The sequence below is a fragment of the Centrocercus urophasianus genome, unplaced genomic scaffold (assembly GCF_019232065.1).
Source record: "Centrocercus urophasianus isolate 14NV4802_14NV808 unplaced genomic scaffold, USGS_Curo_1.0 seq_15, whole genome shotgun sequence".
NCBI classification, from domain to species: Eukaryota; Metazoa; Chordata; class Aves; order Galliformes; family Phasianidae; genus Centrocercus; species Centrocercus urophasianus.
In genome coordinates this window covers 45,423,049-45,439,827 of record NW_024884697.1, presented here as the reverse complement: position 1 = coordinate 45,439,827, position 16,779 = coordinate 45,423,049, and the positions used below count along the sequence as shown (strand labels likewise).

The 16,779-nt window shown below is 37.9% G+C and overlaps 1 protein-coding gene across 3 annotated transcripts in view; it reads right to left on the bottom strand.

The window, feature by feature from the left end:
* The window catches only part of ANO4 (anoctamin 4), a 155,450-nt gene that overhangs the window by 48,511 nt on the left and 90,160 nt on the right, over positions 1–16,779 (bottom strand). For 2 of the 3 annotated variants that reach the window (XM_042816302.1, XM_042816303.1), the window contains exons 6-8: positions 14,139–14,183; positions 9,087–9,218; positions 1,351–1,457 (exon numbers count right to left, since the gene is read on the bottom strand). In XM_042816302.1, coding sequence (XP_042672236.1) covers positions 1,351–1,457; positions 9,087–9,218; positions 14,139–14,183 — 284 coding nt within the window. Of the gene's footprint in view, positions 1–1,350; positions 1,458–9,086; positions 9,219–14,138; positions 14,184–16,578; positions 16,681–16,779 lie in introns of all 3 variants that reach the window. The other variant, XM_042816301.1, reaches the window with a different exon arrangement.

Sequence of the window (16,779 nt, the reverse complement as noted above, 5' to 3'; positions counted from 1 at the left end):
AGCAAAATCTATAATTTATAATGCCTGAGGTTTAAAGACTCATTTGCCAAATCCATCTTTCGTCCAACTTCAGTGGAGTCTAGGACCTCATAGGAAGATAAAAGTTTAGTATCATATGCTTTGTTCTAAGCAAGCTGTGCAAACAAGAGGCTGAATTTCCTGGGAGTGGAAAACTTCAGGGAGGATCTTTACTTTTTTTAACTGCAAGCCAGTACAACAACATAAATGCTTAATTCCTATATGCTGTAAAATATGTTCCATTTATGTCTTATGAAAGGCCCTTGGACAAACAGATAGAACAGGAACATGATGGGCTCAAGTAATAGAAGAATAGGGAATATGCTTGAACCTGAACAAAACAATTGCTCTCTGGCACAAAAATGTGGTAATAAATACCATTCAGTTTGACTTTGTCCCTCCTCAATGAGAACTAGAACAGAAATAATGAAGGACTACTGAGAGGTGGGCACTTTTCACTTGGAAAGTCATTCAGATAGGACTGAACAACTATAACACAATTTAAAACTAAATCCTGGCACTAACAGCCTGGAGGTATTTGAGCCCCATTGATGCAAAGGAAAAGAATCCCAATTCCATCTCTGATTCATAGGGAATGATAGCAGTGAGAACACAACAATGAGAATTAATAATTCAACACAAATAACATGTTCAGTGATAGCATTAATATCTGCTTGGCGGAATATTTTTTCTCCTGAAGTGTCTTTGGCAGAAAAGCAAAACATACAGCTGAGCTGGGCTCTATTCAGCCCACTGATCTGTTCAAGGTTTAGTTTATGTAGGTACCGCACAAGCATTTATGTGAGTGAATCTGGGAGGCAGGCAAGGGATTTCATTGTGGGTGTGTGCACTACACTCACCACAGGAATTCTCCCCTTTCTTCTCTTTCTCTCACTGTCATTGCTCAAAGACTTCCTTCATCCCTCCCTTTTGACCTGAGGCAGCTACAGAGCTACAGGATCTCACTTCTCCCTTTTGGAGGAACAGATATCCATGGAGATGCCCTACTGGCCGGGATGGACAGCAGCACAAATTTTTGCTTTCTTTCCAGTATGTGTGTCTTCGAAAGAGTAAAAGGTTTTCTGCAGAAAAGGTTCCTTTGAGTCAGGTTCTTTCCTTGTTGAGGTAATAAATCTCATGGGGGACACAAATGCCGGGGGAAGCAGCCCATCATTCTAGTGAAATGGTCAGCTCGTTCTAGGAAAATTCCCTGCCACCTAGCAATGGGTGAGATGTGCACCATTCTAAAAATGTCATTATAAACAAAGCAAAAGAGCCAGACTGCTACTTATTTTTCTGATAGGATTTATCATCCACATTAAAAGTACTTACCAATTTTGTTTTTCCCTTCTTCATATTTCACTCTTTGTAAGATATGGTGTACAATTCTACTTCTTGTAGCGTTATTGAAGAAAGTGTCTTTGTTGTGTATGATGAAGCTATATAAAAACACAAACAAGGCCATCTTAGGAATATGTAGTAGCATATTTAAAGCAATACTAAGTTCCACTGTTTTCAGTAGCATGTTTAAAATCTATGTGAGCAAGCGTAAGGAAGATTAAAGGACATCAGATTAACTGAGATGATTCACCGGATGAGATGATCGCAGTAACTGAATTCATTCCCTAGCAGAGAATGGCTTGGAGAAGTCTGGAGAAAGATCAATGATATCTAAGCATTCATTATGATAAGCATTACATTTAGATAGATTCACTGAGAACTAGAAAATAGTTGCATAAAAATTTGCAAAAGAGTAAGATTTGTAAGTGCAGCTGTAGAGATTCACATTTCATCTTTCTATTTCTGGCTTCTTTATTATGCTTTACCATTAAGAGTCAGATGAAAGCAGCCACATGGCAAAAAATGACTCTTAAAACTAGCTTGCAGAAGCTACTCATTGAGTTACACATTAATGCAGGTTCAATAGTTTAGACAGAATTGTGAAGGGTCCGGGAAATTGAAAAAAAAAATACCCCCCAAATTCATTGAATTGGTTAGATTTTCCGGTACTGTATGTTTTATATAGATTTATTAGCCACAACATACATATTTGAGGAAAACAAGATATTTTAGCATGTCATCATATCACTGGAAATATTTAATGCCAGAATCTCAGTTTAGAAATACCAGCTTAACTTCACAGAATGGCCCAGGTGGGAAGGGATCTCAAGGATCATGAATCTCCAACCCCCTGCTACAGGCAAGGCCACCAGCCTTCCCAGTTGAGTTACGTAAAGGCTTCAGAATAGACTGTGAAAGTCATTTAGACACTTGAATAAGCAGAGAGTTGAAGTTTCTGATGAAATATGCTTGTGCATATATTTGAGGAAATTAAATATTTTTATAATTATGACCCTCAGTAACTGATTGAATGGAAGGGTTCATCTTTGAAAAAAAAAAAAACAAAAACAACTTAGGATAGGATGTAAGTTTGTTTTCTTCTGTGTCAGTGAAGAGCTCCGGGGAACTGAATAAACTGATAAATAAAAAGGTAAAATCAGAGATTTCGTAAAGAGGCCAGAGCATATGCTAGATAAATCTAGTGTGAAATGAAAAAATCTTAATAGAGAGTTTGGCATGTATCTACATCACCTTCTCTTCTGTGTTATATGGGATTTACTATTCTGTTTTCCCCTCTGGTAATTTTCCCAAATGAAAACCCTCTTCTTTAGAGCAAATAGGAAATGCTATATGGCTCTGCATCTCTACATTCATTTGGAAAGCCAGGCAAGGAGTCCAAGCCCTGCACTTTACGGACTCCACGTGCTCCTTCCTTTTTATCCAAAAATCACTACTGAACTTTCCATACAAGACAACCTGTAATGTTCAGTTTCAAAGGCACACAGCAAAAAAATTCCAAAAGTAAAGATACAAAATACAAATTCCTCTGAGAGAAGCACAATTAATAAAACTCGGTTTTCTAGAAACAACACCTTTCCCACTCTATCTCAGATACTCACAGGTTATTTCTGTGTCTACCATTTATCCAGGAGTACACATCTGGCTTTATCCCATCTCCCAAAGTCCTACATGTGCCCCAGAGAGCCTGCTGTCATTTCTGCATATCAGCTGACTGCAGTGTGTGTGATCATTTACCACTGGGCTGGTACCAAACAGCATATATACTTGGTGTACGCTGACTGCCTTTATGGCATAGGCACAAATTTGAGCCCCAGTCCCATTTCAATCAGCTGGTACTCACAAAGTAAGTAAGACTCTGATTCTCTTTGAGACAAATAGGTTTGTACCAAATGTAGTTGAAAGTAACCAGCACATAAAGTAAGAGTTGGTAGAAAAAAAAGGAAATGCTGTTATCACATAATTCATAATGTTAAGGAAATCAGATTAAAAACAGCCTAATCTCTGAAGCAGATAGAAGAGCATTGTATCCAGATAAAGCTAGATTTATGCACTAGGTTGTTCCAGTAGTAACAGAGAGAAATTAAGACAGTACTAAAAAAGAAATGAATTGCTAGCATTTTTTCCACTGTTTCATTTTCTGTTCATGTCCAACTTTAATCTCCAAGATCTCACCTCCTAGGTAGCACTGAATGTTAAAGAACAATGAAAGTAACTTTTGAAATCAAACCAGCACAGTAATTTTCATTATCTATGAGCTCTTGAAGGATTCGATTGGGAATGTAAACAGTGATTCAGGTAATGATAAAAATCAGTAGCATTTATTTATTCTCTTCGTGATATAATACTTTTTTGGTATCATGACTGGGACATTCTGCAACCATCAGCAGTTCTTTCAACCACTTTTCTGGACAAGTAGCTTAACAGCCTTTCTGCATTTAGTTGCTTCTATTTTCATGAGTGAAAAGAAAAAAGACTAAAATCAAACACTGTTCAATCTTAAAAGGAAATAAGAACTATTTGATTAAAAGAACACTGTAGAGATTTGCACTCATTTATAAACTTAGCAATTGTAGTGTTGTAGCTGTTGATCTCACTTGGCCAAGAAAGAACAAGCAGATGTGCTTGAGAAGCAGCTGTCAACACTTCACTATGAATACTACCATGAAAAACTGCCTATTCCAGAACTAAGGCATATGTGAGCTGCAGAGTTTGGCCCTGCCCATCCATGTGCTATTAAAATGCATATAGGGACAGGAAGGGGAGAGAAGAGGGAGAATTCACAGCTGGAGTAGGTCAAGAACATGTATTCTCTAGCATACTCATGCAGACGTGGAGACAGAGATTATGTTGTAAAGGTATTAAAAAAAAATACAAAAACAACAACCTTGCTTAATTTTTGAAAAAAAAAAAAAAAACAAACAACAAGGACTGTTTTGCCTTTGGTCACTTGATCATCTTGATTATTTCTGTGAAATTTTCTATAGAACATCCCCCAGAAGAATGGTGTTAGCACAGCCAAGGGGACTGGTGCAGGGAATAAAAACAGGCAGAAATAACTGGGAGGAACTAAAAGGATGAAAGTATCCCAAGTGACATTAATTACAACAATGCTGGTGGAGACCACAATTTTCATCCAAAATCAGAGAGGTTGCCTCTGTCAGTTGAGAATCATGCACTTCAGTGCAAGATTTACGCTTTTGTATCCCTACCCTTCCCACCTGCACTTTCTTGACTTTTCTTCCTTCAAATTTTTTGTGCTCCAAGTTGTCACCTTTTGGAGTGATAAATTCATACTCACAGACTAATGATTGGGGCTCATTCATGATCTACAGCATCCAAATTCAAATAAAAAGACTTTTTCATTATGTGGAGAATCTTAGTCTTCAAATTTCAGTTCACAGAGGTCAAAGCTGAAGATATTTCCAAATTAGGTGCAGATAAACATCCATCAGGTGTTACTGAGCTATAAAGTGCACAAAGCAGAGACTTTCCATGCAGTTTTTTTAACCCTTGCTGCTTTCAGATGGAATAGTTTCCTTAGCTGTTCTATTTCTGCTGCTCATGTTAGAATTGCACTATGCAAAAAGGCTGAATATTCATAAGAGTGATGCAGATTGTTTTCAGGTTCAGTGAGGTTCAGGCTTTGTTTAGGAGAAAGTTCAGTTGAAGGTTTTAGTCACTTCGTCATCTCTTTTGTGAGGCAAAAAATAAGCAAAGATTAATACACTGGTATTTTTATTCCTTGTGAAGGTAATGTATAGTTAGATAATAAATACAGTGATTTTTTCCAGAAGAGTTATACCCATTAGACTATTTCTGTAAGCCTTATTTGTGTGAGCTGTCCTGACACAAAAAAACTATAAAAAAAGAAATAAAATCCCAATGAAGATAACGAGAGTACTTCTGCCAGGAAAGGTTCCAGAGCTGATCCTTAATTAAAGTCCCTTTAAAAACTGTCATTCTGGAGATACTGCTCTTACATTCCCACTGTAAGAGACGTGACAAGTCACCGAAGGTTAATTGTTTTGAAATTACATTTTTAGCTTTCTTAATTAGATTCTGAACTGGAGATTTCAAACTGACTTTCGATGGATGAAGCACAACAAAACCAACTGTCATTTAGAGAAAGCCCTGAAGTAACTGTAAATTAAACAAAGAGCAAATTGCCAATGGATTCCTGTTCATGCATTCTCTTGACAATTTTACACGTTGTACAAACTTAGGAGGAATAGAATGAGCTCTTGAATCTGTGTCCAATACCCATTTGAAAAGAAATTCTCTAATTTTTCTGTTTATTTTGGAGCAGCAAAAGACAAGGAAGGGCTATGTTGTGTTCTACGAGTGAGACGTTCTGAAAGTTGAACACCTATGGCCTAGTTACAAAGCTACAACGTGAGCATTTGTGCTCATACCAACGTGCGTTTTTGCCCCATGGGATCCCCTGACATTGAAATGCTTGGTGTCTGACACTCAACATACTAAAATGTATGATCCAAGCAAATGCCTTCTTCTGGAAGCAGTGAAAACCAAAGCACAGAAAATGTTTGAGCATAGGAATTAATATATGAGAAGTATATTCCCCTTGTACAGAAAAAATGCCTGCCCTTCTGCACTGCCAGGTAAACCACTGATGCTAACTTGCTGTTGTTGGCTGAGGCAGTGGCAGGTCTTTACCTCATTTGACATCAGAGGAAATAAAGTCAACAGCTGTAATAGCAGCAATAAGATGAACCTGCAGTATGCCAGTGAGAATATTACCACAATCCCTGTACATTATTTGCTTGAAAATAGGCATATGATGATTGCTTTCTGTTTTCATTTTATGTGACTTACAAGGCTGCAAGTAAGATAAATAGAAAGGCTTGAACTTTCAGACCAGAAAAGAAGACAACCTTTCTCTTGCAACACGATAATGCAAAGCCCATCAAATTTGAAGACTGTGGAGCACGTTGCCAATGTTGGCTGCACTGTTCTGTCATACCACTATATAGTGCAGATTTGGTGCCTTCTGATTTCCATCCGATTGGGCCAACAAAATACGGACTGCATCAGCAACATTTTTTAGCAATGATGCTATCATAGTAGCTGTGGAGCAGTGTGTCACCTTCAGTGGTGCAGATTTTTATGAGCACAGCATGCAGGCTCTTGTTCATCACTAGTGAAAATGCATAACTAATGGTAGTGACTGCTGAAAAAAAGTGTTGTGTAGCTGAGAATTTGCTCTGTCAAGTAGTGGTATCGTGCTCTTTGTATCTGTTGTAATTTCTGTGGAAATAAATAGGGGTCATTAACTTCAGAGTGACCTGTGTACAAACACAAGAATGACCATCTTGGTTCAAACCAAGGAAGTGTTCATGCATTCCTGTGCCTTACTGTCAATGGTGACAGCTCTCTGATCCATCCATGATCTCAGCATGAGGCAGCTATCGGGACAGGGGTGCACATCATCTTGGTGAGGATGGCAATTATTAAGGGTATTTTGAGCATCAGAGAAAATATAAAATGCAACTCCACTCTGACAGACAAACATCCTGGAAACCTGACAAAAATACAGGACAGTGTTTGCTTGTATGTGCGGGGGACTCAGTACAAATGAGAGTAACTGCATGAATCTCTGGTATATATTTTAATTTTACTTTTTAATTGATTTTAATTAATGCAGGTACTGTCCTACTGTCCAAATTGTGTAAAGTTTTAAACTAATTTTTACTGAAATAATAATTATTTTAGGGGCTTTATTCAATTATATAGTATATTAATATTTAAGCAGAGAGTTTGTTGCCTTTGGAAGGGGAAAATAGCTCCTGAAGTCTGAAATCTCTAAGCAGCAATTAGGAGTATTTTCCTAGCTAGTATACCACTACCTAAGAAATTGCAGATAATTACTAGTGTTACTATTCCCAGCTAACTAGCAGCTCACTACATAAAATAACTAAGACATAGTAGAAAAATAACTAATTACCATCATGTCTGAGGGAAAACATTTTTCACATATTGTGAATTATGCATTCTTGCAACGGATAATTTTCAGAAGAAATGGCTTTGTGTAAATAAAGCCCTTCATAATCTGTGACTGCAGAAGTGAGATACTTCTCAGAAGACTATCTTGAAAATTATCATTTTCTATTCTACAAAATCCCAACAAAACGCTTGTCTCAGCCAGACAGAACTTCTTTCCTCCGAGAAAAGATTTCCTATTGCTTAGGAAATACAATGAATTTTGCCCTTCTTTTTTGGCTGGCTCCACATGTTAAATGTTGTCAGTTTTCTGTCATTCTATGCCTTTAACAGTGCCTATCAGAAATGAAGACGGTACTTAGATCATGTTTCAAGCATCATCCATATCACACTGGAGACTTGAATATAAAAGCTTGACTAGATCGAAAAAAAGGTAAACTACCAGTGTAGTCACAAAATAAAGAAAGAAAGAAAGAAAGAAAGAAAAATAAAAAGAGAGAGAGAGAAAAGGAAAAAAACAAAACATAATAATTAAAAAAAGATATACTTTTCACATTGCAGGGCACAGTAACTGACCCACCTTTTTGTTCAAATATCACAAGACTCTTTAGTCTGGATCTGACATCTGTTCAGGACACAAATGTTTAGTAGAGGTAACTCTGACTGGCGGCTTGTGCTAGGAACAGAATTATACTGAAATTTCCCCAGAGATTTGCACCTAGTTTTGTTTTTCTGCTGTTTCCAAAAAGACACTACTTGCAGCAGATGACTTTCATTTTATTAACTCATTTTGCAGGAAGTAAATCCACTCCATGAAAAACTCTTCACTCAAAGTAAGGAATCTGAATGAAGTGTTTATTCAAAGAGGAGTTACTCTACCTGTCCTCACCCCAAATAAAATCACACTTTATTTTACTGTTAGTCTTTGATCTGCCCATGGTTCATTCCGTATCACCTCAGTTTTCTGTCAGTACCCTGGTGGGGCGCTGCCAATTTGAGACTTTGCACTCAGGTAGCTGATGTCCACTCCCAGTGTCACAAACAGTAACTAACTGCATCGCACCTTCTTTCCCCAAAGTTAGCCCTAAAAAATCAGCTTGGAATCTGCAAGAAATGCTAAGCCTTCTGCTTTGCATTTTGCAAGTGAATAAGAACTTCTACTAGTCAAATGATATCTCTAGTACCATTGCTGCAACATTGATTGATGCCTTTGGTATGCTTGGACAAGTGTAACTGACCTTAACACTGGCATTATGCAACCAGTTTTGCTTCTGTAAAAGTTAAAGAGAGAGAAATTCAAACAAAATGACACTGTCCTTTTACACACATAACCAGAAATGAAATGCAGTATCCATTTATCTTGACCATCAGTGCTAGAAGGACTAATATTGATTATACTAAGAACAGAACTGCTGAATAAGAAGTTTTAAGCACATCTTTAACATACACAAAAAAGGCAGTTCTGACTCAAGAGAGAATTAGTCAGTTGACTACTTTAAGGATTTAATTGAAATTCTAGTGAATCAAAAGGAACTTTTCTATTGAATTCTTTTAGCTTTGATTTGGACATTTAATTATTAGACAAACTTTATGCTCTCTCAGGGCTCTCTATCTCCCCTTTTGTGTGACAAAGGCACTAATGTTTAAGGCACACACTAATAAATTGATTTTTTTCAAAGGTGAATCCAGAAGGAAAAGTTCTAGTCTTGTAATTAAGATATGATTTTGTGATGCAATAAAGTACTCACTGGTGGATCCTTTGTTGGCTGAAAGGAGCAGTATAGCAGTCATTCTCTTCCAGATCTGGCAGTGTCTCCTTGTCCAGTTTCATTGGCTTTCTAGGTAACCATCCTCGAAACCTGCTTATTTGTTTCTCGATCCTGCAATACATGAAAAGTGTGAGCATTTGAGAGAGTGAGAAATATATTGCTTTTTAATTACATTTTTTCAGTGCAAAGTACATATGCAGGCAAACTAGGCCACTTAGTATCTACAGCTACAAAAGAAGCACTATCTGACATTTTGGACCAAATTATGCACACTGAACTTGATTATTAACAACCAGCTTTCAGTGAACGAGCGTCTTATTTTGTCTTAGCAGAAAAGCAATGCCAATGTTACATGCTGCTAAAAATCTTTATAAGCCCATTAAGCTCTTGGCAACTCTCTAAGCCTTTATTTCTCAGCTGTTTATCTAATTTAAATTACAGGCCTGACATATTAGACTTTGGACATATAAACATGAGAACAGTACAGACTATGATGGAGAGCTTTGAAAGTTAAACCCCAGCAAGCTGCATCCTTTTCCTGCCCTCTGTACTGATTCTTACCTTGCAATTGGTGCCATACAAAATAGACTACTTTATTCATTTGGTTTAACTGTAGTGTCTTGCAATACTATAATCTACCCAAAAACTAAAATACTCAGTGTACAGGTTAGTAGGTGACAGCTGCACAGGTTGTTACATATAGAAGGTGAAAACAAATAAGATTAAGCTGGATTTAATCATGGGTACTCATGCAAAGATGCACACTGAAATTACTGGTAAGGGAACAATCAGAGCTGGGTGGAGGAGACAATCTAAAACAACTTCACATCCAAACTAAAACATTATAATGAAAATGTTATGATGAAGACACATAACAAAGAGGAGGTGTGTCTGGCAAAATGAAGCCTACCCTCCCTCACACCTTCAAGCTCTAAACAGTGATCTCTGCCTGCAAAAATCAGATGACAAATTATGGGCATGCTCATATTTCTGTCACAATACAAGTATTTCCTGGTGGGGGGCATAAACCAATATCTTTTGAAGTTTAAGACCAGTTGAAGATGAAGTTCAAAGGCTGGAAATCTAAGTGGTTTGTTTCGTTTTTTTTTTTTTTTTTTTTTACATTCAACATAAGCCAGTCCAATAGCTCTGTGACTCCAGAAAATGCTGGGAGGTCTGCACAGTTTGAGGGAGGGCAATCATGCAGCTAAGTGTGTAGGACAGTAACACGAAATTATTACAGAAATTATTACAAACTTCCATTCAAAATACATATAATGTTTCCTGGAATATTCAACCTTTTGTCTCACATGTTTTATTTTGGACAGGAAAGCTAACGCTTATTTTTAAACATGGACATTCAATTCAAAATTGTAACCACACAAGCCCTATCCATTTTGGTACAATTTGTGTATTTCCTATTTGTGAATAAAATGGGAGCAGAGGAGTAATATGCCATCAGAACTGATCAGAAACATGGCAGTGCCTGTAAGAGCACAATATGAGACTTATACTAAAGTTATCAGAAACTCTTAATGGGCACTGATTGTTCACCCCAGTCCAGAAGTTCAGAGTGGAGGTAGAATTAGTTTGCTAGTGTCTGTGCCTGAGTGCATGGAAGACATTGTCAGATCCCAGCTCTGTGAAGGACCAGACCTGTTGCCAGTCTCTAGTTGTCCTTTCCAGATTCCCAGCCTTGAGCTAGTCTGTGCAGAGACTGATAGGAATGACAAGGAAAAAGAAAGATAACTCCTGGGGGATTCTCCCTATCTTGGCTTCCAGCTTTTTCCTCTGTAGAGGTTACAAGCTTTGTGTTACAGTAGTTCAGCAGACTTAGTGACCCTGGATGTGGAAAATGGAAGAGGAATCAGGCAGAAGGATTTTCTAAATATCCCAGGCCATGCTTATTTGTTGACCAAAATCATTTGAATTCTCTAAGCTATTAATCCCCTTGCTAATCTGCAACCCTTTCCCATTCATTCTGCAAGTGCACATTTGAGATATGTGTGCTGCAGGTTTATCACAGCACATGCAGGCATGAACACAGTGCTTTCACAGATTAAGAACAATGCATTATTCATGTTGGCTTCTCACTGAGCATATGCCCAGAATTTCACTGATTTGCCACTCCCAAGGTTCAGACTACTTGGCATGCTTAGTGAACTTGCTCCTTTCCTGCTGGCAAGCAGGTCTGGAAAGGTTGCAGTGACTTTCTGCACAGCTGACAGCTTAAGAGTACAGCAGAGCCATCCTTTCAAAAAAAATAGTTTTCTCCTTCAAAAAGAAAAATGACCATGCTTAAAATGCATCCAGGCCACCCCAACAGCACCATGAGTCAACAGTGCAGGCTTTGTACTGAACATTATCCTCTTTCTTAAGACAAGAGACACAAGTGTTATTGCTTTTTCAAGGCTAACCTGGGTTTCACATTCTCTGAATAGAAGGAATAGTGTTTGGAAAACAGAGCAGCCGTACATGGAGTGAGGAGACACTGTAAAGTTAACCACAGTGAAAGAGGAAAATGGCAGAGCTGTTAAAAATTTCCTTCCTAAATACTTACAAAAAAAAAAACAAAAAACAACAAATTGTTAGCTTCACATGGCAAAAATTAACTGTCTCAATGCATGTGGTGGGTCAAAGACACATCCCATTCCAGTCCTGGCCTTGTCTCTGCTGTCCAGGATTAGCCTTTACCCAGTGTCCTGTTTCCAAAGATGCATGTTGTGCTTAACACACAAACTGGTTTCTCAAATAATTTCAAACAGTTTTATCACTAGAAAACAGAGTAGGGATAGAATCTTTTATATTTTTTTCCCAAAGGAAAGAGGAAGTTTGTAGAATCAAAACAATCTTTTATAATTTAGAAAATTTATTTATTATTTATTGTTTAGAATCTTTTTTTCTCAGAGTGGTCAGGCACTGGAATGGCTGCCCAGGGAGGTGGTGGAGTCGCCGTTCCTGGCAGTGTTCAAGAAGTGCCTGGATGAGGAGCTGCGAGATACGGTTTAGTGCTTGTGGTAGCAGTGGGAATGGGAGGATGGTTGGACGAGATGATCTTGCACATTGTTTCCAACCTTGTGATTCTATGATTCTATGATTGTATGAATTGAGATTGATTTTATCTCTGGCTCAGCTTTGATAGAGCTTTATGGACAGTGTAGTGCTAGATACTGTTTAAGTTTTTAACCACAGCTCAGGTTGAGTTCTAGATATTGTATACATACCTGATTCCCCTCCTTTCCTCTAGAACAGATTAGGGCAGTTTCATTATTTGAAATTTTGGAATCACTAGAACTTTTAGACAGAAAATTCAAGTGAGGCTGATGAGTTGCAAGAGACCTTCTCTGGATTTTCCCTGTTGCAAAAGCCCTCTCTAATGTTAGTTTTACCTCAATGCCAATATAATATTTGTCTTATCCCCCAAAAAATGGACCAAGGCTTCTAATCTTCACTGAACTAGTAAAGGAAATATTTTTACTGAAGCTGTAGATCAGAGTATAACATAAATGAAAATATAGATGAATATGTTTTCTTTCCTTTCCCACTGGGACTATTCAGCTTTTCTGCCTCAAGCAGCTAGTCACAGAGCTAACCATAAAAAGTGAATTTAGCCAAATGCTGTCATCATTCAGGAACAAAAAAAAAAAGATCCAAAACACAGAAAAAATCGCACTCCTTCTGATTCTGTCTGTGAATCACATGCTGACTGATGAAAAAATGAATGTAAAGTGAAATTTCATATGCCAAATATAAATGTGAGAATCTTCTCCTAATCCTTCCTTTTAATCTACTGCTGTAGTGAAAGCAGTCATACCTTACCTAAAATCCAAATAAAATCTGAAGTTGGCAGGTGATTTGTACTCATTGAAAAGTGGCGATTGCAAATGAGGGAACACTGACCAACTTCAGAAGAACGGGGTTTGTTTACTAGCTGATGCCAACTGCGCAAAATGTCTTAACTCCACAAAGAGCCCACTGGGTGCTTACTAGTGTAAAAGAAGCACACACCATAATTTGAGATCAGTGCTGGTACTCTCAAGTCACCAACACAGTAAGATAGGATTTAATATAGAAAAGGCTTTTTAATATGCTCATGCAGCAAAGCGATAATACGTAATTCATTTTCCCATGTATGTTCATCCAGTGACATTATCTGCAGAGTGATACAGCTGTTTTCTCCAATATGCAGATTTTTCAAATCTAATTCTTCTCCCTCAGAAGTTCATGTGAGTCTTTCCACAGATCTCAGAGTGAGACAGTCAATCAAAGGCTAGACCCTTTTGAAAACTGCATCAACAGCACTGCAGCATTAAATGCCAAAATATGAGTTGGTCTTTGCCAAACTTGTACATTTTTGGGGCTCTTTGGAGACATTTTCATTTGATTATCTGAGGTATCAGAAAGATAATGCACACTGGAAGTTTTTATTTCATAAAGTCAGGCACAAAATAGATCAAATATAACCTTGAGATATTTAATAAGTAAGTGAAAGGACTTCAGAAGTTCTTCAAAAGTACTAATTTCTCAAGCTCAGTAGCTTCACACCAGTGAAGGACATGGTTCATTACATTCCTATCTACCAACAAAGTACTAAGCACTCTCACAGAAGAAGCAATAAATAAATAACGTCATTTACTGTAACAAGCAAGCCAGCTGCATGGAAATGAAAAAAGCAATACCTGTGGTATTTTAATCCCCCCAAAACTTACAAATGAATGACATGAAAATAAATAGATAAGAGTTTGCAGTAATGCACTTATTTTTCCTTAAAAGTCTCCATCAATCCAAAAACATCTCCTTATTATTAAAAAAGGCAACACTGGTAAAATGAATTGCCTCTTTTGCATGGCAAATACCTTTAAAGTGTAATTCTGCTGTATCTGTTTTTGCAGATGTCCCAGTGCATAATTGCACCCTCCAACCTTCCTAGAAACACTATTAATAATTTTACTTCCAGCTTTACCTTAACCACTGTGTTAGTGATCAAGTCCAAATTAACATAAACTAAGCTAGCAAAAGAGTTGTACTCACCTATTCATGAACTTGTATCGGCGGTGCAGGTAATAGATTTTTCTCCTGGAAGAACAGCAAAAATGAAGCCAGTCGAGAAGAAAACCCATCGTCAGTTACAGTATGAACTAGCAAGGAAGGAAAGGAGATTGAAGACAGAAGCCTGTAAGAGGTGGAGGAAGAGACTAAAGAGAGATTACAGAACTGTCACAGGCAGCCACACAGACTCTGGTGGCATTTGAATTGCAAGGAGGTCATCCTTTTCTCATTTTCTTCTCTTTTTCTGCTACTTGTCATGTGTGAAAGACAGGGACTCAAAGATGTGTCTATTTCCAAGAAGTCCATAAACACTTATAGGAATTTTGCAGGACCAATACAAAGATGGATAAATTATCCTCTGTGTATCTCAAATCCACCAGATAATTTACCAAAACTGCATTTGATAAAATGTAGGGGGAGTAATTTAGAAAAGCCAGGGAAATGGTGCCTGATGCTGCAATATGCCAGTAACACATGCAGTGCCAATGTAGAGCAGTGTTTACTGATGGAGCATCATCCCTTGGAACAATACAGATTACATAAGTTATTTGGTATGTATTCAGCACCCACCCCAGGATATAACCACTCCCTCTGCCCCTTTTATAGGCATTGCTCATTTTTATTGTCAGTGCAATAAGCTGTGTGGGGGTGTGCATGAAGAACAAGTGAGAAGACAAGGTGCGCAATCAGATGCATGCTGACCACAGTCTCTTGATCTTGTCATCTTGCCACATTAGGAAATACTACTTTTCTGAAAGAGTGGTCAGGCACTGGAATGGGCTGCCCAGGGAGGTGGTGGAGTCATCAACCCTGGAGGTGTTCAAGGAATGTTTAGACACTGCGATGAAGGACATGGTTTAGTAAGAACTGTTGGTGGTGTGTGGACAGTTGGACTGAATGATCTTGTAGGTCTTTTCCAACCTTGGTGATTCTATGATTCTGTGATTCTATGATTCTATGATCTGCTTTCCTATGGGCCCTGTAGGGTTCACATCACCCAGGGCAGCAGCCCCTAACCATCCTGTGTAGATACAGAATGGGATGTCCACCTTCTGTCCCACTCCGCAGCTCTTGTTCTCCTCATAAGTGCCTATTACACCACAACTGTGACCACAACTGCGACCTTCACTAGAGAGATCACAGACTCCTTTGGCCAAATCTTCCACAAAGTAGTGCTGTATCTCTTGCCCTAATCAGCAGGAGCAGACAAAGGTCAAAAGTAAGTGTTACTGATGATGTCATTTGCTTCTTGATTTTCCTTCAAATATAATTCAGAGGTATCCACTTTTTGGGACCACCATTTTGATGCAGGATTTTATTCACTGATTTGCAGACCTTGGACTAGTCCAGCCTAACAGGACAGTAATAATGATCTCTCTGTAGATATGAAAAGAATGAAGATGTGGTCACGAAGCACATCTTTATACATAATTTGTATGGCACCCAATTTTCTATCTGCTGAGAAATGGATCTCAAAAATGGGACTTGCGACCAGGAAAGAACAAACTGCTCACAGCAACTAAAATATGAGTTCCTGTTATATTTCTTAATCATGAGATCTTATCTTCTTACTGGGGCAGATTAATCTCAAGGAATGCCAAGAAATGCTGAAAAAGGACGCTTTTAGCCTAGTCAATTGTTTCTATGGCTAGAATGGCTTTTAAAAAAGAGCATGCACATCCTGTAATGATTTGTGATTGCCTTTGCATTTTTCTCTTTAGCAGCAAAAGCTCAAAAAAGAGCTGTTGAATATTTGCTATGTAAACAAAAAACAAAAGAAAACCGAATTCATATAGAAAAAGCCTGCAATTTAGTCCTTACTTCATATCCACTTTTCCTAAAATGTTCTTAACAGTACAGAGCTTGTGTCATACTAGAGGCATTATTTTTTGTCCTTAAGCAAGAAGGAAATAGGAATAGAAATCCTGCAAAGAACATCAACTCACTAGCTGAATATTCTGGGTCTGATCTTTATCTTGCTCAGGAGTAATTCCACTAAAATAAATGGAATTAAGCAACTGTAAACCCTGCTAATTAAAAGAAAAATCAAGTCCTCTCAGTTCATGGATTTTGGTCAGTTCGAGTTGAAGTCTTCAAGCTATTCTAACAGTTCTGATAGCCAGCACAGTAAAATTGATATTTTACACAAAAAATTCCATAGCCCAACATGCAAATAATATTTAAAAATGGCCAAAATAATCTGAATGATGATGTGAAATTAATTTGGTTGTCAGTGGCATTCAATCAAATTTATTTTCTCCACAGGCAAAGCGCTTACAGCCTGAATTGTGCTCCTACTAGAAGTGATACATATTCATAATCTGCATTTCTGAACTTACGCATTATACAAGCAGAAATTTTACAGGTGCTGAACATATCAGATACGTCCAATAGACATGCACTTCTGTGCTGCCTTACGTACCTGGATCTTCTTGACCTCCCATTGATTTCAATGAAATGTCCATTTAAAAAACAGCAGCGCACAAGTATGCAGGGGGCTCCAGCAGTGAAGGGGTTAAAGGGCCTAAGGATAGAATACCCCATGAAAACAGCTGCACTGCTACTGCTCACCTTAATTTCAAACCAATACTCTACTGAAATCGCAGGCAGACATTAACAAGAA